We start from the raw sequence: 23026 nt of genomic DNA on the forward strand, positions 1-23026 counted from the left end.
CCACCACACCGCGCCGCCCTCTTCTTCCTCAAACGTCAGAGCACACGCCTCACCAGCGTGTCCACGCAGCTCCCCGCCTTGGCACCAGGACACCGCCACCCCCACTGACCGGCGGCCCCAACTCGGGAAGACAGCAAAGTACCTTAAAAACAGGTACATTACAGTCTCCCTTCAGAAAAGTGGTTTCAGCTTTAACCAAAACCTGAAATGTGCAGGGGGTGACCCCCACCCCCCCGAGGGGCCGCCGGTCAGGGTGCGTGGGCCGGCCAAGCCGCATCTGCATGGACGCTGCCCTCGAAAAGGCACGATTCTCCTCACCTCACAGGGCACTGGACTGGCCACCAAACCACGGGCCCCCGAGTCTCCCTTCAGCAACAACACCCCACACCGGAGGCGGCAGAACTTGGTCCTGTGTTTCCACCAAAGGGCAGCTCCCAGCAGGTGGGCACAGAGGCAGAAGGCAAGCACCGTCCTTAGCCAGAGCCACAAAAACACAAACAAGCCGCTCTTCTCCTTACGCTTATCTGTTGGCAAATGGCTATGTTGTTAAATACGCGATACTATGTTAACACGCGATGGCTTACTGTTACTCTGAAATGCGAGAATGAGTGTCTCCCAGAAGGCTCAGTTCCTATGTCTGACATGGTCAGCTCTGGGGGACAAAACGCCCAGGACAAAGAGCTCCCTGTTCCTGACACCATGCTGCTCGCACAGCTCCCTCCAAACAGGACGACAAGTGCAAGAGAAAATAAAACACGAAGGGATTCACTGCAAGCTGACCTCCAGTCCCAGGCAGGCAGGTGGGCCTCTGCCACCCTCCTGGGAGCTCAACCTGAGACCTGGGCCTCTAGGGGACCACAGAGGATGGACGGAGGAGGAGGACCAGGAGCGGGCGACGTGAAACACCAACAGGCAGACACAGAGCCCCAGGAGCAGGCTGCTCTCTGCAGGGGAAGCTCAGAGAGAGGCTGCCTCGTAGGACCGGAATGCCTGAGACAGGCACTACTCTACCGCGGGCCACCACCACCAGCTGTGTCCCCGCCAGTAGTCTCCGGGAAGGCTGAGTGGGGAGCCAGGACCCTTCCTCCCACCCAGCCTGTAATAAGCACCCCACCACCATGCCGTGCCCGTGGAGACCACGGTAGGCAGGAGCCTGGACAAGCACCCCACCCTGCAGGTAATAAGGCCCCCAGTCCAGGCTGGGAGGTGTCAAGGTCAGATGTTCATCTTCACCTAGTGGTAACAGCAGTGACCCCGGGGGACAGCCGGAGCCCCCACGGCCTGGCGGCAGCAATGACCACCCCCACGCAGCTCCCAAACGAGGCCAGTGCACACCTGGACTTCTCCCCGCCGGGCACAGGTGAGGCGTTGCATCCACCTGGGCGGCTGGTGAATAGCCGGGCAGAGACAGCCAAGCACAAGGTCTGAATAAGGTCCCGATGCTCACAACGTGATGTGAAGCTGTCCAGGCTTCGGTCGAAAACCACTCGTCCTACCAAGAGCCAGGAAGGTCTCAAGCTGAATAAACGTCAACTCTGAGATGGCAGAGGTGACAGAAGTCCTGACACGGATGTTAGAGCATCGTGGGAAAAGATGCCGCCACAAGAACTCCAGGCCCACGAAACGTTAATGTGAGAAAACCCGGCAAAGAAGCAGAAGACACAAAGAGCCGAGCAGAAGCTTGAGAATGAAAACATTGCAGCAGGCACAATTTTTAAAAATGCAGGGGATGGGCTCAACCTCACAAGGAAGGGGCAGAAACCGCAAAATCAGTGAACCTGAGGAGTAATAGAAATTGCTCAGTCTGAACAATAGGGAGAAAAGAGACTGTTCAGAACACGCAAGAGGACAACGAGATCCAGTATTCGCGTCCCCGATCCCAGGAGGAGGAGAAACACGGCAGAGCTGGAAAAGTCCTCAAAGAACAAGGGCTGGAAATGTCCTAAATTTGGCGAAAGACATTAAACTTTCTGACTCAAAAAGCTGAGTGAATCCAAAAAGGATAAACCGCTAAATCCACATTAGGACACATCCTCATCAAACTTACTATTCAAGACGAGGAAAAAAGTCTTGAAAGCAGCGAGAGAAATATAATTCGAATGACAGGCCAAAGAAGAAAAACCATGTTATCATATCACTATCGCTAAAGCACCTGAAAAATTTAAAACCCATTCAGGATAAAAACTCACAGGAACTTGGGAAGAAGGAGGGGGAACTGCCCCAACTTGGTAAAGAGCATCTATAGAAAACCTAGAGCCAACATCATACTTAAAGGTGAAAAACGGAATGCTTTCACCTTAAGATCAAGAAGAGCAAGAACGTCCGCGGATCAAGGGAACAGGTGGGAACCCAGAAATGACCCAAACAGATGGACCCCCCACACCTGACACGGCACCAAAGCAACGGATGGAAGACGCCTTTTCAGCTAACAGTGCGGGAGCAAAACCGACCCCCAGCTGAAAATCTCACACCTTGTGTAAAAACTCAAAATGGATCATGGCCTTCAATATAAAACATAAAAGCTATGAAACTTTGAGACTAAGACATAAGAGAAAACCTTTAGGGTCTAGGACCACACAGAGAGTTCACAGACTTGACACCAAATGCGTAATTCACGAAAAGAAAACTGACACACAGCACCTGATTCATCAAAATGAAACACTTTGGCTTTGCCCAACTCTGTGAAGATGAAAAGCTACAGAGAAGAAAATACCTTCCAGCCACACCGCTCACAAATAATACCTAAAATACACAAATAACGATCAAACTCAGCAGTCACACAACCATCCGGTTGGAAAACAGGTGAAGACACACAGATGCTTCACGGAGGAGGATGCTCAGGAGGCAGCGTGTCCCCCCGGGGCGCACACACACCCGACAGAGCGGCTACCGTCAAGAGCGGTGTCTACCCCAGACGCGGGTGGGGTGCAGGGAGGACCGCACCTGCTGGCGGGAATGCGCAATGGTGGTTCCTCCAGAGGAAAACTGCACACCACTCAGCACACAGTGCAGCAGGTACACCGCCGGGGCAGCGGTCCCGCAGAAATGGACGCAGCTGGCCCCGGGCCTAGTGCGAGAGCCTGCGTGCACGGCAGTCCTGGACTGACCGAAGGACGGGGAGCAGCTGGGTCGGCAGTCGCTGGGGGGTTACGGGAGGGGGGGAGGGAGGTGGGCAGCGGGGGGCCCCGGGGGTGGTGGCGGTTCTGTGTCCCCGACACCCTGGTGGTGAGACTGGGCTGCAGGTTTGCAAGATGCTACCGCGGGCAAACCAGGGCGAGGGCACATGGGATCTCTCTCACTTCCTACACCTGCCTGTGGGTCTACAGTGACCTCCAAATAAAACAAAACAAACAAAAAAACCAACCCCAAAATGTTTACAACTAACAGCACATAATAATGATGGGTAAAAAAAGAAATTCAGAATTCTGGACGCTGTGCTTGCAGGGGAGTAAGTTTAGACTGATTGCGAGGTGAGCGCCTGTGGTCCTGGCTGCACCCCCCGCCCCGCGGACCAGGCCTCTCACCTTCCCCTCCAGGCACGTCCTGGGGTCACTGCCTGCGGAAGCCCTTCGACCCTGCCTCGGGCGAGGTGGGCAGAACCTGGCAACACGTAAGCAACAGCAGGAGAGCCCCAAGGAGCTCCGACCCCAAGTCCCCAGGGGAGCCGGCGCCCCAGCCCAGAACCACAACCATCCAAGGAGGACAGACACAGACCTCCGGGCCTCGGTCACACAAGCACACAGAACGGCGTCAGCGCACCCTGTCACAGTGGGGTCTGCGCGGGGTTCCAGGTTCAGAATGGGGTGGAGCCACCCCTCCCGGCGCTCTCCTTCCTGCAGCCCTCGACACACAGGGACGGGGGACCAGACCCTTGAAGGGGCAGGCGGCTGGTGCAGGCCTCGCAGCCCGGACACCTTGCATCTCTGAGGGCTGACAGTGCCCACGGAGACGCCCTGCAGGTGCCTGGGTAGCCGTGCATGGACGGGGGACTAAGGACACAGGCGTGTGTGGGTACAACGAGACATCAAAGAAACGGGGAGCTCTAGCTCTACGTAGAAAGGACGCCCTTACTCTATGCCGCAACGATGAATGGCGTGGGGCCTCTCCCTCTACACAAGCGCCTGTGGGAGCGGGACCCGGGCCTGCCTGGTCCTCTTGCCTCCGGCTTCTGGACTGGTGCCAAGACAGGGGCCGCCCCTCGTGCAGAAATGGGTCATTTCCTTCCTCAGTTTTACAACGTATAGTGTCCTACACACGAGTAAGGAGAGAGAGACAATTACTACAGTGAAGGCGACAGTTTCCACCAGCACACGCACGGGACTGACGTGCGTTCGTCAGCACTGCTACCATCCTGCGGCACACCGACACCATTCCGTGAACAACGGGCGGGAAATCACACCTCCAAGCTCGAGAGAGAAAACTTCATCAGAGCCACCTCCAGATACGCTATCCCGCAGTGTGCGTCCTTCCTCCAGGAAGACGAGGCCGAACGGTTCTTCCGTGCTCTCAAGCCAAAGTGCCGCTGTTCACAGAAATTACACGCATTTCAGAACAAATAGGTGGTTATCTGTTGCCTGATTGTTAGTGTTCTATGTAAAACAGCGGCACTCGGCTGTATTCAAGTTCAGCTTGCCATCTGCAAGTGTTTTCAGACAACATTTAATTACTTCTCCCACACCTCGGAGGTTCCTGGCCCACTGCCACTTACTGCGAGCCAGCCTGAATAATCCCCAAACCATCTCTGAACCCCACTTCTAAACATTCCAGACATTTGTTCTGTACGCTTTAGAGAATTAACTCAAAAGGTTCGTGATCTAATTTCCAACAAGATGAAAACAAGATTCTAAAAACCAGGACTCGCTCAAGGAAATATCAGCACAGCACGGACTCTGGGACGGCTTCCGACGACGTAAGAGGACTGTAAGCTGCGAGGCAGGTGCTGGTTTGTGATCCGTGCTTTTAACACACACCCTGTCCTGTCCTCCACACCTACGGATGCGGACCGTAACTCCCTGCACGATGTCACCCGCGGAAAGAATCTGAACCACACAACCGTCCAGGCAGCAATGCAGCGCCTCCTCGAGGAGGGAGTTCTAGATCCTTGTGACAGAAGCCCCCGCCACCACTGTCATAAATCATGATATTGTTCGGCTCTCAGTGCTCATTTGTCTGGGTCAGTCTGGGCGATGGGCCCGGGAGGCTGTCAACTCGAGTCAACGAGGAGAGACACGAACGGAAGGCTGTCTGCCGCAGGACTTCTGGAAGGCGGGAGACACTCTCACCTTTGTGGCTGGGCCTTCGGTCCCGGTAGGTGCAGATCCACTGTAGCCCCCACCCCAACCCACAGTCCGTGTTCCTCCTAAACCACCATCCATCGGCCCAGGGCGCAGGGACAGCACATGACCTTGGCTGAGTCCGGTGCTTGGGATATCTACGTACAGGCCACAGCACTGCCCACGTGAAAGGACAAGAAATCAGGGGAACCCCCCCAGCCCAACTGTATAAACACCTGTGAAGTGAGAACCGTGAAGTGAGGAAAGAAGCCAGTGTGGCACCCCACGTCCCCAAAGACTCCAGCACAGGGTGCAGATGTCCACCTTCCTGCACCTCTTCCCGGCGTCCACGAGTCTCCTGCACAAGCAGAACACCCGGTGTTGGCACCTGCGTTGAGCAAGTGTCCCTGAGCCAAGACTCAGGAGGTGCCCAGCAGCGTTCCCACATGCGCACCAGGGTCTCTGCAAGCCCATCCCCTGGCGTCAGGGTCACAGAGGCTCTGCCCAGGACACCACTGAGGAAGCCGAGCTGCCTGTGCTCATAATACAACCAGCTCCACAAAGCAACTCTCTTGGCAGGAGAGAAGTGCAGGCCCACCGCACGAGCACCCAGCTTCTGCCTGGCTCGGCACCTCGTCTCTGCTCCCTCTGGCCTGTACCGTCTGCAGCTACGCGGGCTTTCTCAAGCTCTGCCACGGCGAAGCAGCTGTCCCCGTGCACCTGCCAGCACCCGAGAAGTCACCTCTCAAGTGGAGGCCCTGCCACCTGACCCGCTGGGACCCTCTTGCCTCCCTCCTCCTCCCTTCTCTCCACGGCTCACATCCCACTAGGAGACCCGGGCCCTGCTCACCCCTCCTGTGCACGCACACCATCCACACGGCACCCACTGCTGCCTCTCGATGTTAATCTCTGTCCACAGCCCGAGTGGTATCAAACGCCTAGTCTCTTTCTCAGACGATTCTGTTAATGTTCGAAGTTTACTAACCCTGTTGTACTTGTGGCAATTAAGACAAACTGCTTTTGTCTTTCTGCTGTGTATAAACACTCGCATTTAAGATGTAAAATTGACCTGTTATGTAAGTATACATGTTAGGTAATGCTGTGTAACGTTTAGGAGCATTTTAATCGTATCCCATTCACACCAGTGTCACTATTAAGGGTTAACGGCACAGAATGTTTACTCTTATACTGTACGTATAAAACGTATACTCTTCTCGTTTTTGCTTTAATTCTTTGTTTTTAAGTAATCTCTACACTCAACGTGGAGCTCAAATTCACGACCAGGGGTCAAGAGTCCTGACGGCCTATCTCGTTTTCTTTTATCTAGCTTGTGTCACAACTTATGGGATCTGAGGATTTGTTTCTCCCTAGCTCGGGGCAATCTGCAGAGATTAAGTCCCCACATTGACCTGCCCCAGCTGCCCTGGCTCGTTCCCATTCTTCTCTGCTGCTTCCAGTGTGCATGGTACCTACGTAGGCCATCTTCCAGTTAACTTTAGACTGCGACTTTCCAGTTCTGGAACATGCTTCTGCTTTCTTTTTTTTTTTTTTTTTTAAGATTTTTATTTATTTATTTGAGAGAGAGAATGAGAGAGAGCATGAGAGGGGGGAGGGTCAGAGAGAGAAGCAGACTCCCCGCCGAGCAGGGAACCCGATGCGGGACTCGATCCCGGGACTCCAGGGTCATGACCTGAGCCGAAGGCAGTCGCTTAACCGACTGAGCCACCCAGGCGCCCCTGCTTCTGCTTTCTGTATTGGCTACAAGTCTGGCTGACATTCTCCACCTTTCACCTGTTTTGCCTGTCCTACTTCAACGAGCACAGCAACACTGTTACTTGAAAGGCTCTGTCCCCCTCTCTCTGGGACTCTGTCCCAAATCCCAGCTGTGCCGACCCCTTCAACCCCAAGCTCGGTCCCCAGAGCCCGTGTGCTTGGCTTCGCTCCACACAAGCTGAGCCGAGTGCCTCCCAACCACAGCTTTTCTGGTTATTCATCTCTGGCAAGAGCAGGTTAGTCTGATGAAAGGCATGCCATGCGCCACAGCCACACCCCAGGGGCACATTCCCAGGGGGAGGGCTGGTCGAGGGGGTGCGGAACCATGCACACTCCTCGAGCAGGATGAGTGCCCTCCGTCCTGGGCCCTGGCGGTCGGCACTGAGATCACCAGCTGTAAGCAGCTCACCGGCCGACCTGCATTAAGTCGCGCCGTTCCACCCAGCTCTCCCCTCCTGGGAGCATCTATTCACACCTGTCTCCACCTGGAACACAGCTCAGGTGCTGGAGTGAGGCGAGTCTCCCCTCACACTGCCCCGGCCACAGAGAGCCCCGAGAAACCGGCTGTCCGCCCCCAACAGCTCTGGAGCTGCACGTTCCTCCTGCTGTCACTCGGGCCTCCCGCTGGGGCCAGAGTCCCTCTGACGGCCCCCCGACAGGCACTTTGTCAGAAGCGCCTCTAGAATCTCCACTAACTGTGACCTTGTCGCTACCCCAGACCTCACAGGAGTGGCTCCCCTGACCTGCACCCACACAGACTGGTCCAACACCTCACGCCTCAGAGCAGGGAGATCAGCATGTCCCTCAGGACCCCCAGGACAGTGCCCTGCCATCCTGCACACCCGTGGATTCCCTCCAAATGCAGGAGCCTCAAAACTGGGGTGAGCTCACATCTCAGGGAACATTTCAGCCATAAAAATGAACACTCACAACATACAGGACAAGGGAACGGACACAGAGGGTGTCCTGAATGAAATCAACGTCTACACCTCTTTAGAGCTCAGAAGGGAGAAGGCAGAACTGACCCGGCAAGGACTCTTTCCCTTACGTTCCTGTTGCTACCCCCTCCCTCGGTCTGATCTGGGCAAGGGAGTGGGACGGGACGCCAGGGGAGGCCCAGAGCTGGCTTGTCTTCTGGCCCTCCCACCCCACGCCGCTGCCTTCCACCCTGCAAAAGGGACAGACCAGGGGGCACTGGCACAGAGGGTTTCCTGCTGGGGGGACGTGGGCCGACATCAGGGTGCAGGTCTGGTCTGTAGATGGAACAGCTTGTCGGAGACAGCCTGAGCCAACGTGAGAGCGTGTCTGGCACACGCAAGACATCTCACAGGCTAGACCCCAGCCCTATCTGTTCCAGTGCTGGAGACCAGGACAGGACAGAACATGCAAGAGGCCCAATGCCTCAGTGGGGAAGCCCAGCCCTAGCTCAGGATGCAGCAAACCCCCAACTGCACGTCCCACCAGCACCGCTTTTGGTCAGCTCTCAGTGAGCGTGGTAGTCCAGGGCGCTCAGAGGCACCCTGATGCTGCAAGACAGCTCCCAGGCCCATGTACCTGAAGGAGGAGTGCTCCGTGTGGACCGCCAGGGAGCCAGGGGGCCCGGGGCCCACAGCACCTTTCCGGATGAGCTTGCCCGTGTTGGCGTCATAGATGCGAACTTCTGGCCCAGGCTGGGCCCTGGGGTGGACGGGCGTCGGGTGGAACAAGGCAGTCGGAAGCGCACCCTGCCTGTCAGGAAAGGCTGCTGGGCCATCCTCCCTGCGGGACCAGAACAAGGGCCGTGAGAAAGCGCTGGAACAGGCTCAGGCCCAGATGCAGCTGAAGGCCCGTCCAGGTGAAGACGAGAAGAGTGCGTGCCCTGTGGCCTGCCTGGGGCCTCAGCTGGAGTCTGCGATCACCGTCCCTCTGACGCCTGTTCCAGAACTTTACCCCTAAACACAACGGCCAAAGTCTGACAAAGAACAGGAAGCATTTTTCTCAAGCTGTTCTCAGCAGAACAGACCGTCCCCCACAAACATACAGAACCACCTTGACCCACCAGGTTCCCAACCATCCCTCGCTCTGGTCACTGTCACCCTGGCCACTGAGACTCCAAGAAGCCTCAACATCTTCCAGGACGCTGCCCCCAGGCCAGGAAGGAAGCGCAGGCAAGCCGAGCCTCCCTGCTGGTGTTGGGAGAAAAAGCAACTGACTTTTCGAGATGGCGATGGAGTTTTAGACAGTCTGTGCTCTGCAGGGCTGGGAGGGCCAGTGGGGAGGACCTGGCCCTGGTGGCCGCGGGGACCACGGGGACAGCGGGGACGGAAGCTCATGTCCTCGGGCCGGCGCCCCGTGCTGAGGGTGGGGAGTGGGAGGCAGGTGCAGGTGTGGTGCTTACCTCTGCACTCTGCCGTAGTCGTCCCTGAGCGGGAAGAGCTGCTCCTCTACCCGGTCCCAGCGCTCCAGGCAGCTCCACAGCCAGTCGGGGTTGACCACATGCAGCTGCCCGCACTCCTGGGCCTGGCGCACCTTCTCTGTGCCTGCAGGGAGACCACCTCAGTCAGCGCAGCCCGGGCTGCAGGCGCGTGGCAGCCTCGAATCACTCGCTTGGGCCCTGAACCCTGCCTGGCACACACTATGTGTCTGGAATCTAGGACTTCACTGTCCAACCAGTGCTGCCTGCCCCCGGCCCGCCCCATAGAACAGTGACCTGCCGTGGAGTCTCACTGGACCCACTGGCAGGCCCGCAGGGAGGGCAGGGATCTGAAGGACCCCACCACAACAGCCAGAGGCACCCATCCATTTCCATGGGAAGTCTCCCACTGCCTCTGTGACCTGCAGCCAACTGCCTAACATCTCTTTCCCAGGACCACGGGCTCGGCACTGGCAAAGGCCCCGCCACTGCTGTGGGCTCAGAGCCCCACCCGGCCCCCTCTGCCAAGGTCACCTGTTACTGCAGCCAGTTCAGCCCCCTGAAGGGCAACGGCCACAGCGGCTGGGGTATGAGCAGGCCAAGCAGAGGACGGGGGGGACGTGTGGGTGTGTCCCTGACGCGCACATGTCTGCGTCGTCGGAAAGGTTCTTCGGTAGTTGGCAAGGACGCCCGTCCTGCCCACCGCAGGCTTGGACCACACTGTGCTGTGACCACGGGGGCAGAGACCAGGCCAGCCACCGGCACGGTCAGCCATCACGCGTCTCCGAGTGAACAAGCAGTGACTTTGGGATCGGGGAGGGAGGACAAGGGCGCTGGGCACCCAGGCAGGAGTGAGCCAGGTGCCTCCTTCCCTGTGCCCCTGGGCTCAGTGCACGAGTGGGATGCTTGAGGGCTGCAACAAGCCTGCCCCCGCCTCCCAGTGAGGATCCTCCCACATCTCACACCAGGATGTGCCACACACGGGCACAGGGCTCAGCCCTCCCGGGAAAGCTGGCCCCACGAGGAGGCGGTGACCTGGAAACCCTAGCTCAGCAGGTGTGGGCAGGGAAGGAGCAGTGCCCGGAGCACCAGGCACAGTCTTTGTTCAGAAAACCCTGCACCATCGCTTGTGAGAACCACTTAAAAAAAAAAAATCGTTGGTTTTTATTTTTGTCTTTTTTTAGCAACCATGTGTGTTTCTTCCTGATTTGCCCGTTACCGAGGGGCTGTTTTCTTGGCTGAAATCCCTGGAGTCTGCCTGAGGGGGATGTTCCTACAGTGATTTTCAGCCCCAATCCCTTAGGATGGACGTGGCTCCAGCTGGAACCTTTGTGCTCAGTCTTCTCAGAGGCTTAGCTGCCCGCTCCCCGCTGAACTGTGTGCTGACGGACGACCATGTAACTGGGCTCCATCATCAACTCCCCACCCCCCTTCTCCACCCGAGGGGCGTGCACCCCTCACTCCAGGCGGAGGAGCCTGACGACACGGAGCACGCAGCGGCAGCGGGCCAGGAAACACGAGGTGCTGCCCCCTGGCTTGGCAGCGCCCGCGGACAGCACACACGCACAGAAGCAGACACAGAAACTCCGACACGGACGTATGATCATGAGTGAACGCGCACGAGGCACTGATTCAGGACAAGGCTTCTGAAAGCTCAGCACGGAACAAGAAGCCGTGCGGGGCCAGTGCAGACGGACCCGGCCCTGGGAGCACCCCGGGGGGTCTTCTGTCCGCCCCCTCCCCCAGCAGGACGGCAGGAGGCGGGCCGGCATGGCGCACGTACCTGCCCTCGCTGCGATCAGGTGCGTGGCCCTGTCAGGGTTGTCTGGGTCCAGCACCAGCTGCGTGAGGATCTTGGCTCCAAGGGCTGTGGCGTGGTAGTGCTCCCGCGTCTTCTCGATGGGGAAATTCGTCGGGTGCAGCCCACTAAATATTATGGCAACATCTGCCAGCACTCTGCTCTTGAGCTCTGGGACGATCTTCCGTATGTCGGGGGCTTCCTGGCTGTCCCCGCACAGGTACCGATCGTACTTGGCATAGTAGTCAGAGTGCACTCGGGCAAGGATCTCCTCCAGGTAGACCAGGTGGTCGTCCTCATCCCCGTCTTCCTCCTCCTCCTCCTCCTCCTCCACACTCTGGTCCAGGGACTCGCCCGCCGTGATGCCCGACTGCTCGCTGTTCTGGGACTCGGTCTCGGCCTCCTTCCTATCCGCAGAGCCACCGCCCAGCCCGCAGAGGCCGTCCCGCTCACCCTCCTCCTGCACATCCGGATGCAAGCCTGGGGCAGACTCTCCGCATGGACTCACTCCTGTGGGCCTCTCCCCTCCTGGGGCAGGGGGGCCGCCCCGCTGTGCCACTTTTCCTGCATCTCGTGCTCCCTGAGGCCTTTCCAGGCTCCTCCTCTCCCCACTTTCACCATCAGAGGATGACTGGGCGTCTGACTCGCTATCGCTGGAAAGGTCAAAGTCCAGGTCACCGCCTGCCGGGCCCTGAGCTGACCGCTTTTCCGGCAATGTCCGATCATGCTGCTGAGCACATGCTGGGGGGCCCTTGCCATCAGCCAAGGGGCCACGGGCAGTAGGCCGGCTGCCTCTCTCCTCCTCCTGCCCAGGCAGGGGCCAGTCCCCCCGTGGAGAGGCACCCCCGTTGAGCTCCCTCGTGGGCTTCCCAAGGCCATTACTTTGCTCAACCCCAGAAACCTGCCGTCCTTCCTCGGTCTCCCTGACGGACGGAGCTTGTTCTGGGACGTCGGCACCTTTCGGAGACTGATTTACTATAGGTATGCACAAAAGAAAAGGGGTGACTGTTATTTAACATCCAACGTGAAAGCTCTTGTTAAAGCAACGGTGGTTCCCCCCACCGCCCCCCCGTCTGGCTCTAACCGTGCCCTAGACCTGGGCTCGGCAAAGTCCGGCTGTTAAGGGCAAATTTTTAGGTTTCTGGCCACAGATGGTCACTTTGTCTTGGTTTTTACAATGCGTTAGAAACGAAGAGAACACTCTAGGCTTCCACGTTGCGGGTGGGGCCTCCCAGCCCTGCTCTGGCTGCCCTGAGAAGTGTGTCTCCCTCAGGCCCACTGCCCCAGCCTGGGCCTCCAGCTCTGACTGTAGCACTCCCCGCAGGCCTCACACAGCGTGTTTACACACTAGAGATCACCAGACACACTTCACACCAAAACCTCCAATTTTCTTCAGACAGACTCTGGCTTCGTGCTCGCCCGACAGGTTAAGCCATGTGGCTCCCTGCAGGCTCCCTGCAGGCTCCAGGCCCAGCGCCAACCACCAACAAGCTGGAGCTGCTATGCCCCCAGCTCGCTCTTTCCAAGGACTGCGATGGCCAAATTCCCGCTGTCCTGCTTGCCTTTTCAGAGAGACCAGGACAACAGGCAGGATTCAGACACAATGAATTAAGCAAATTCTTCAACCTCCATTCAACTGAGAAAATGTTTAAGTTAGTACTATTCAGAAAAAAAAAAAAAAAAAACCAAAGCAGAAACCAAACGTTACGCGTTTCATTCTTATAAACAAACACGCCCAGGCCTGAGGTACAAAGAAACAGAAACAAAGCAGCCACAAAAGAGCTGGGAAGCACTGCCCACTACTCCTTTGCCGCCCAGAAGGTCCTCACCCACCTTTCCTTCTTGCCTGCAACTCCCGAGACCCAGATGGGGCGTTGATGTCCCCTATGCCCTGGAAGTAGACGTATTTCTTCACGGTGATCAGATTGGGGGCAAACTTCCAGACGTCTTCTCGGTCATCAATAATGCAAACCATTGAGTCTCCACAGGGAAAGAGATTTCTAGAAGTAAAAACACCAAAACTAGCACACTTTACAAAAAATAATCAACTAAAAGTCACAATAATCTTGTACAGGTGGCCAGCAGATCACGGATTAGTCAGAAACAGACGGAAACTACACTCTAGGACTTTTGTTTAGCTCACGTTTAAACTCTCAAAGTTTCCAGACAAAATAATATTAACATAGTTAGGCTTTCTCCACTGTGTCTGATGCTCCTTACGGGCCCGCAGCACAGAGTCCAGCGTTTGGGGGCCGCGTCCCCGTCCTGGGAAGCTGACGAACGACCACACCCCAGTAGGTTTACAAATATGGGTGACGAGCTGTGGGCCAGTCTGCAGGTGCCTGCCTCACAGCGAAGGGCTTTCCAGGTAAAGGCGTGCATCTCAGCCCTCCGAAATAAACAACGGTTTCCTGCAGTGTACCTGTGCGTCTCTTTCAAGCCCAAAAACGTTATTAGAATGTACAGGGTCAGCAAATATGTTAGCAAGGGCTCGCCACCTGACAGAGGGAGGCACACTCTGCTACTCTCACACGGTCTTGTGAAATTCTATTTCTGTCTGCAATTCTGGGATTCAGATAGGCTCGTAGCATTCAAAATTCAAAGCGGATTTCATCTCGGATCTAGAAATAAACTCGGAAGGACAGCCTGCCACTGCTCAGTCCTATAGTTGCTAATGGCTACAACTACCCAGAAAAACACGTTCATGAGTCCAGAATTAATACTATTTCCTGAGTCCGTTTCCCACAGGTAAAGCAGCAGCTGAACTAACTTACATGGTCCATGCTTTCCGGCACGTTTAACTCCAGGTGGGGGAGATAAAAACTGGGAAAAGAGCCCCCACTGCCTGTACCTACACGAGCCATGGGCCGGTCACCTGCGCCCGCTGGGGAGCACGCTGCTCCCCCCCAGCGTTGTCCCTGTGGGTAGCTACGCCTGAATCCATTGCTGCCAACACCCCCCACTTCCCTTTGTCTTCATCAATGTGCTCACTCTGACACTAACCAGCAAACACGAAGCAAGGACTTTCAGATTCTCCTCTTGGTTCCTATGGCCTCGAACAGGTCCCTGTGTGTGGGGACACCCTAAATCTGAAACATGCAATGCAGCACGAGGATGGCCAACACCAGTGGAAGGCCAGAGGCCACAGCTATCCCCAAGAACCAATGTGCACGAAAACACGTCACAGCTGACAGAGTACTGTGTGGGAGAGTGACTACCTCTCGGTGCAGAAATGGGGAGATTCCTTGTGCAGAGTGGACATGTGCAAGAACCTTTGGACTGGGGGGTGGGGGTGCCCCACTGTAAAAGCACAGAGGGCAGGATGGGCAGGGGACATGGTGATGGGAGGGAACGCAACCAGGAGCAGATGGGACTGGGACTCTGGATCTGGGAATGAACTAAACAGGGTCAAGAGCAGGCCGGCTCCTATGGAAATACAACGGTGCAACACCACCTTCTTTCAAGTTGTTCTGTACTCGCAGGAGCTCTGGGTCCCTCTGCTTGTCACCTCCTGTCCCCCCCGGCCCCAGCACTGCTCCTGTTCCCTCTCCCCAGACTCTTGGCCTCTGGGGAGGGTCTGGCCCGAGTGCCCCAGAGCCCACCAGGGAGCCCACCAGGGAGCCCACCACGGCCTGGACACTCGGGGAGCTGGGGGAGGAAGGAGCCTGGCTAGAAGACAGCAGGGCTTCTGAGTGCTGTGAAGATAAAGCCGGAACTGGGGAGAAAAAACACAGAACTGCTGGTCTGACGTGTTTTCCACTGGACACTGAACAGTGAACCTCCTCGATGAACACAGCCAGGTACGTACCTGAGGTTCCCTGTTTTAGAAAACGGGTCAATACATTCGTCCCGTGATAATATTCGATGAGAAAAAAGCTTCTTCTCTGGGTCTAAAAAACCTTTGAAAAGAAGACAGAACAAGGTCACACGTGTGACTGGCTAATGTCCTCCTCTGTGTATGGCGCAGCCCCTTCTGTTTACGACACCAGGACACTAAGCACCCTACTCTGGCACCAGACGCTCTCATCTCTCTTGGTAGGACGGTGACTCACTTACTGTTCCTTTTAACATGTTTAAGGGCATCTGTCCATTAACCATCTGCTCAATTTAACACGACCTGGAATTTGGCTGAGAACAGAAGACAAGGACCAAACAAAGCTCAGTATTACTCCCCCGGGGAGCGTGGAGTCTGCGGGGGCGATAAACACGGGAACACGTAATTTCCACCCAGCACGCTACGCACAGATGAGGGCTGGGACCAAGAATTCTGGTTCTGCCACCATTCAGTTTCCCTGTGCCTCCGGCTGTTTGCAAAGTGAAGTGGCGAACGAGGCGCCCGGCAGCCTCGCACACTTACTCTGACAAGTCCACCGTGTGCTCTGGAGATCTTTTTAGGGTGCATCCCATCGGTGCGTAGACGTGACACGGTGGCCCACCTCTGAAGCCCACTGCCGTCAGACAGCACGTTGAGCAGGCCAGCCTCCCGTCCACCTCCCCAGCAGGACCCAGAGACCACACATGTGACTCACACATCCTGTCAGAGGCGTCCCAGTGCTCTGGTGTCTGCACATGGGGCCCGCCACGCCGCAGGGGAGGGCTGCCACTTCCAGCTGTTTACATCTGTGGGATCCCCATGCCATCCGCGTTTACTAACAGCGCTCACTCCGACGGGAAATGTTACAAACACGCATCCTTACTAAATAAAGAACGTGCAAATTCTCTACGGACACTGATGCCACTCGGTGGCTAAACCTGAAGCTTACTCACAGAAGTCTTAGTCTCTACAATGAAATAAATGAAATGCACCCCAAGCTCTTAATCGTTCCAACAAAACAGGTCTCTCCTAATTATACTAAAAATATACATCCTGTGAAAATGGTAACTGAAAATTAAAAGTTGACAGGATGAGGAAGCTATAGAAACTGTGGTTGTTAAAAACCATGGCAGGGCCTCCAACTGTCTTCTGTCAACGAGCAAATCCACCCACCTGACACCAAGCTCAACTCCCCCAGCCCCAGCGCCTTTCCGTGCCAGCGACCTGCCCTCCGAAGGCCCAACCACCTCAAAGCCACGTGGGGCACGCGTCCCACGGGCTTCCTCCCAAATCCTCTTGTGTGCGTGACGCTGTTGCCGATGCTGGAGGCGGCTGCCCAGCCGCGGTGGCTCTCCTGGCCTGTGGCAAGGGGTACTTCCTGTGACGTGTCTGCATGTGCTGGGATGTGGGAATTCTAAGGTACAGAGCACAGCCTGACACAGGGAAGAGGCAGACTGCCCAAGGGCCCCGGGAATGTCCTCTCAGCCTCCAGGGCGCACCACCCCCCAGGCGCTTCTACCTAACTCAGTGTCATCTTCACTACCCCTCTGTGGACCCTGCTGACGGAGATCCGGGGAGACGCCACAGCTCCAGAGGTGAAGGCCCAAGTCATCCTGTGGCCAGGAGACAAAGCCCAAACGGGGCACCTGAGGACCTGACCGCTCTTTCGGCTTGGGGTGCTGTCAGTCGACTGCCCACACCACCGGTGTGCAGGTCCCATGGAGTGGGAACACCAGGCGGCCACTCAACAAAGGCAAACACAAGATGACGGACTTCAACACACGGCCGCTGTGCTCAGGATGAAAATTACAAAGCTGCCATATGTTGAAGGGGAATTCGGAAGTCATTCCCCCACCAACAAAGGCCAAGACCAACCAGTAAAAACACTTCAATGTAGAGTACTTCACGTGGCCACCCTGGAATGAACGTAAACATGGTGTCGTGGCCAGCGTCCACGGACGGTCAGAGCGGACTGGAGCCCTGCCGTCCCCAGGCAGAGCTGCCCCGGCTGCCACACCTCGCCGCCAGGGAGGCCTGTGCATACACTGCCCAAGCGCAGCACCAACACTAAACCAGCGCGTCACTCACGTGCAATGAGACAGCCACAGCCAGGCTGCCTGCGCTCCAGGGCTCAAGGACAGACGGACACCAGCAACGTGGCTCCGGGGGGTTTCCAAACCACTCAATGGAACAACCTCAAGTATGCTCACACAGGAGGGTTCTCCTCTCCTACCTACCTGCAGTCCTGAGCAACTTCCAAGCTGGCCCGCTGCGTGCCCCTGACCGCAGCGCGAGCAGCCCATGCATCTGGGGAAGCAACGGCTAGCTCTGGGACTGAACCAAGTTTGGGGGAGCTGGATTTTCCCCCTCCATCTTTAAGGGCGTCACTGGAAGTAACACTGTGGACAATGTTCACGCAACGCTCGACGAATACAGGGCGACCGAGGGCTGAGCCACCCACCTGCGATGGTGTGGGCATACAGCCGGCTCCCGAACGTGAAGACGTGCAGCTCGTAGAGCCTGGCAATCTTCTCCAGGAACTCCCTGCAGTGAGGACGCACACGGGTGTGCAGCATCGGCTCGCCCCGGCCCAGCTGGAAGTGAAAGATGCCCTGGAAAAACACACACGCCCGTGAGAAGGCAGGAGCCGCCCGGGACGGCACCTCCAGACTGCGCCCCTCCCCCCCCCCCGCCCGTGGTAGCCACCCACGACCAGCACCCACGGTAACTATGCAGGGGACTGTGCCTTCTTAGTTGCTGAAGGACAACTGAGGTAACCACCCTGTTACCACGGGCTTCAGCGATGTCGCCAGATCCTTACGCTAACCATTTTGTCCGCGGTCTTTTTCTGATGAGGGGTAAAGCAAGTGTCCCTGAGTGACAGCGTGCGTGTCTGGTTCCTAAAGCACAAACTCCTGCTGAGTAGCTGAACCACAGCAGGTCACCCAGAACAGGTGTCCAGGGACCCACCGACAGCGTCCCCGGGGCAGGGACAGGAGTAAACCACGTGATTTAGTCTAGCTCCCCGACTGTTCCAACATGCAGGTTTAACTCACAAATACAGCACAAAAGCTGACGTGGTATTCCAAACCCCCTTCAGTAGACACGTAAAATTAGTAATAGCAATCTGCTTACACGTCATTAACAAACAAGTAAGTTTACTTTCCTAAGGAAGCTAAACTTTGATCTTTTTAATCCTGTTTATCATTAATTTCCTCAGTAAAAATATGCTGAACTGAAAAAAAAAGGTAAGTGACCCTGGTCCTTAGTAACTTTTGGCTAGCTCTAAACTAGTCAGCCCTCTCACGACGCAGCTGTTCCGTGGAAACACGTGGAAGTGTGGCATTCTAGAATCTCGGTCCCCCTGCTCCACAAGTGCAGTGGAAATGTCCTTAAAAACACAAGTTTGGCTCTCCAGAGTTCAGAACGCAACACATCTTTCTAGCTGTGGTGAGCGGCTGCCGGAGTGCCTGGCAGGGGCAGAGGTGAGAATGGAACCCACCACGGCCAGCCGGAGCCGAGGCCTGTCCACGCGGACGGAGGAGGCCTTCAGCTTGTACATCACGCAAGCGAGGAACACGCTTGCCACAGCGAGTGCACACTTTTATGGAACAAATTAAAAGAGCCAACTTCAAAGGCACAATAAACCCCCAGCCAGGTGGGGCAACAAACACGGAACACACGCGCGGCAGGCACTTGTCTACACCAAGTCCCCCAGCTCTTGAACACATTCACACACGGGAACACACGCGCGGCAGGCACTTGTCTACACCAAGTCCCCCGGCTCTTGAACACACTCGCAAAGCAGGGTAGTTGTCATAAATGAAACAACCTCGAAGGACTTCCAAACACTTCACGTCACACACACAAACATACACCCACACGGGATCTCTCGATACACAGAGACGGCTGAGGCAGCTCAGCAGCACACGCTGCTTCACGGGAGACGGGACTGAACCCAAGTGAGAAGAACTCCACTGCTCACAACTGTCAGGACAACCCCGCACCGTCCGCAGCGTGCGGTAAGGAGGCAGAACCCCACTGCGTGTGGGACTGATGGAGACGGTCCCCACGGACACTGCTATCACTGCGTCTGTTTACGAAGCCAAACTTCTTTCAGGCCAAGTTTGTAACAAAACCCTGATGACACGCAGCTGTCACTGAATGCTGTGACCAAACCTCTCCTGTCCCTCCACCCCCAGCTGCCGGCCTGGCCTCAGCACTCCTGTCAGAGGCCTTCCCACGGGGCTCAGCCACCATCAGAAACCACTATCTGCAGATGCTGACGACCTGACGTCTAATATAGAGTCTATGCATCGACTGCCCAACGGCAAAGAATTCTAAAAATGACTGTTTCTGTGTTGGTGGGGCCTCATTCGTTAATGACAGTATAAGCTGGTCTCACCCTTCAGAGAGCCAGCTGTAACAGGAATTTGTAAATGCCTTCTGAAGGGGCCAGAAGAAAGTCAGCTTCTCAGGGTCCATACCAAGGAAAAGAGGTGGAATGTGGGAAGAGTTTTAATGTGGACTTAAATAGGGTTCTGTCCTTGACCCTTTACTTTTCTCTGAAAAATTAATTTCCCCGGAGAATCCCACCCTGTATCTGCAGTCTCTCGAGTACAGACCCAGGACCCACCTGTACCCCTACCCCCAATATTTCAGATACTCCTGGAAGTATCCAACACCAGCTCATCGTCCCCACCAAGGCTGTTCCTCCTTTGCTGTCCACCCCGCTGTCTGCCCCCGGGACTCAGGTCTTCCAGGTCCCGAACCCTCAACCCTCCCAACTAACTCGGCCACGTGTGGACCTGGCAATAGTGGGGCCGAGTGAGCCAGGAGGTGGGAGTGTGCTCCGTGCCTCCCAGTGAGGACCAGCCTCGGGGACACAACCCCAGCAGCATGGGCCTTGGGATCCTGTCCCTGCCAGCCTGCCCAGCCCCAAGAAGCGCTCACTTTGTTGGACATCTGCTGGCAGTGTTGTTCCGTCGTGTGGATCAGTGTCTGGTCCAAGTCCACCATGAGCACCAGCTTTCTGTTTCGATGCAGCCGCTGCTGGTCTTCCCGTCCCAGCTTCTCAGCTTGCTAAAGTTAAAGTAAAAAGGAAAACCATGAAATAAGTGTATCTGGATCCAAAACCAAATCCAAATTTGTCAGGAAAAACAGAAGGCATCGGAGAGGTGTTCTTTGCTGGTCTCCGCACCAGCACGAGGGCAGCCCCACCGTGTGCTAATACAGCACCCGGGGGCCACACGGCCTGCACCCCCCCCACCTCCCGAGCCACTTCCGTTTGGTCCTGTGGCTGCTGAGGACACGAGGATTTCTGATCGTAATTCTGTAACTTAACGTGTTAACCAATGAAAGAGGAGGCGAAAGAAAGCAGCTGAGTCCGTCAAGTTTGTTTGAACGCAATGAGCTGCAGAATGAAAGGAAGAGGCAGGAAGCTGAGGTTGGAGGAAAACGGCCAACTGTGAAGCAACAGGCAGGCGGCAGGGGTGTGGCGGCACCGTCTCAGCCCCCCAGGGATGCCACTTCACCTCAGCAGAGACCCAGGTGGGTCTTGGAGACGGTGTGGCACACCGTGGCCTATGGGGCCAGCGTGGGACTCTCCTCTGGGAAGGGGCCCCGGCCAGCAGCCCGTGTTTCGGGGTGCGCATCACTTCTGCCTCCTCACTTCAGCTCCCGTTGCTACAGACAGGCGCCTGTCCTGCTCAAGTCAGCCACGAGAATGCTGCGTCTGCCGCCGAGAGGGGCTACGGACACAGACCAGCGGTAATCCTGTCACCGCAGGAACAATGGGGGACCCTTTCTTCTCTTCTTATCCCCCAACTTCCCAGGTCTGTGTCTCCGTCTCTCTCACTCAGATACTCTTCTGTATTTACATTTGGTTAAAGTCCAGTAATTCAGGAAAATCAGAATCCTGTATCGGCATTTTGTCTTTCCCACAGAAAAATAAAGCGGGTATGTATCATTCAAAAGCACAAATCTGACAGAATTACAACACTGAGAAACATCTCCCCATTTACAAAAACGGGCAGCTCTGAAACTGCCTCACAGGAAGACAAGAGCCCAGCTTCCACATCACTCGTGGGAGGCTCCGTCCTGGTGCCTGCGCCCCCGCCCCCCGCATCCCTAGCCCATGAAAACGAGGTGTCAGGACGCCTCTGACCAACACTGCCCGCAAGACTCTTAAAATGCATGAGAATTGAAGACTGCTCTGAGCACACACACCTGCCGCCCCACGGATGCCGCTCTGCGTGCTTTCCTGCGAGGACTCGTGCAGCACGTCCCCCCCTGCCCCCTCACCCCACCAGCTCTGCCAGTGGCAAGTGCCTCTCAAACCCGACACTTGCCCCTCGTGCACAGCCGGCTGCTCCCACCTGCTCTCAGCCCTACCACTCTTCTTACAGGGCATCGATGCCCTCCCCTCATCCCCACCCCTGCAGCTTCCAGTGGCTTCCCGCCTTCCCGTCTGTCAGCCTCCCGCTCTGCGCCAGGGGACCACGAGCCACAGCCCCCCACAGAGCTCCCGACTCAGGGGCAGTGGGGCCAGCATCTCCCCAAGAGGCAAACCCCTTTGGGAAAGAAAGAAACACGTGCAGCCTTCTGTACCACAGGCAGAAAGCATGTGCCACACAAACCGCCCGTCTCCCCAGGGGCTGTCTCAGAAGCCATCATGCTGACAGGCCCGGTACATTCCCCAGCCGCCCTCTGCACAGTGAGAGAGACCCACAGAGACTCCCTGCTGTTCTCAGGAAATTTCAGACTTGGCTTCTGCCAGACGCAGGCCTTACCTCGGAGCTCACCATCAGCTCTGGGACACTGTGCACCATCGACACCGTGGCCGTGGACAGAGGCACCTGCTGCTGCCCGTTCTTACTCTGCAGCCTGCACACGAGAGAAGGCACACTGAGATGAACACCTGGAACTGACCAAGTACGCACAGAATGCGAGCAGGACTGCGGGGTAAGATTCTCATCTACGCTTCAGGTGATGCTCGACCTCACTCTGCTGGCAGCTGCTGTCTGAAAGCAGACAGGAAAGCTCTCACCAAGAGCTCACGAGGATCTCCCAGAAATGAACTGTGATGGCCACGCTGGAACAAGAAAATACAGGACAGTCCACACTGCTCTGCACATCTAATGAGGGTGACCGCCTGCTGCTGGTGGTAAAGGAGCCCAGGCAGCGAGGTGGGGGGCCGGGGTGGACCTGGGAGCCGTGAGGTGCAGGCCAACCGCGGATGCACAGTTTGCTTGGCTGCAAGGGAAAAGCAAACCCACTACGCCTGGGTGCGCATCAGACACACCCCAGCGCTTTCAGAACTTAACCAGAAAGGACACCTCCCTGGGAGACAGATCTGAGTTGCCAGATAAGGAGGGTGCCTGCCATCTGCTGCCGGAGGTGGATGCCCCTTCGAATCTGTAGGTGACCCCCTCTCAAGCACCCAGAGGTACCACCTTTCACCCGAGAGCTGCCAGTACTTACTGGGTTAGGTCTTGGCCACACTCAGCACACAAGCCTTTCATGACAACCGGGTGGCTACATCCTTCCAGACGCACCAGAACCACCCTAGAAACAGAGATGAAAATGGTCCCAAATTAGGAAGGTAAGAAGTACGATCCCTTGGTTTACCACACGACCATAGGGGATATACAGAGCCCGAGGTCCGGTACCGATTCTGCTAGCGACTTCCACCCAGCTCCCGGCAGGTCACACCCCCCTACAGGGCTCCGCCTCCCCGGGGCCTCTCTCATGCAAACAGGGCTGGAAGAGCCAGGGATGTCCTGTCAGGAGAGGAGACCCGGGAGATTATTAAGACTTGGGATACGTTCTGATAACAATTCATAAACACGGAAGCTTCTGTTCATACGGCAAGGAGCAACCTGGTGGAATCCCTACAAACGATAAACGCTGTCTCCCATATGTCACTCCCGGCCTACAGAGAAGCTACGCTGCGCTGAAATTGTTCAGAACTACTA

The 23026-nt window shown here is 56.4% G+C and overlaps 1 protein-coding gene across 4 annotated transcripts in view; it reads right to left on the bottom strand.

Moving 5' to 3' along the window:
* Window positions 1-23026, bottom strand: part of CTDP1 (CTD phosphatase subunit 1) — a 55335-nt gene that overhangs the window by 20831 nt on the left and 11478 nt on the right. For 3 of the 4 annotated variants that reach the window (XM_034996249.1, XM_034996250.1, XM_034996253.1), the window contains exons 2-10: window positions 22533-22616; window positions 21842-21935; window positions 20004-20132; window positions 17512-17662; window positions 15045-15135; window positions 13070-13236; window positions 11222-12211; window positions 9424-9565; window positions 8601-8804 (exon numbers count right to left, since the gene is read on the bottom strand). In XM_034996249.1, coding sequence (XP_034852140.1) covers window positions 8601-8804; window positions 9424-9565; window positions 11222-12211; window positions 13070-13236; window positions 15045-15135; window positions 17512-17662; window positions 20004-20132; window positions 21842-21935; window positions 22533-22616 — 2052 coding nt within the window. Of the gene's footprint in view, window positions 1-8600; window positions 8805-9423; window positions 9566-11221; window positions 12212-13069; window positions 13237-15044; window positions 15136-17511; window positions 17663-20003; window positions 20133-20584; window positions 20772-21841; window positions 21936-22532; window positions 22617-23026 lie in introns of those variants that run through there. The other variant, XM_034996251.1, reaches the window with a different exon arrangement.

The sequence above is a fragment of the Mirounga leonina genome, unplaced genomic scaffold (genome assembly GCF_011800145.1).
Source record: "Mirounga leonina isolate KUSES-001 unplaced genomic scaffold, KU_Mleo_1.0 Mir_93, whole genome shotgun sequence".
In the NCBI taxonomy this organism is placed as follows: Eukaryota; Metazoa; Chordata; class Mammalia; order Carnivora; family Phocidae; genus Mirounga; species Mirounga leonina.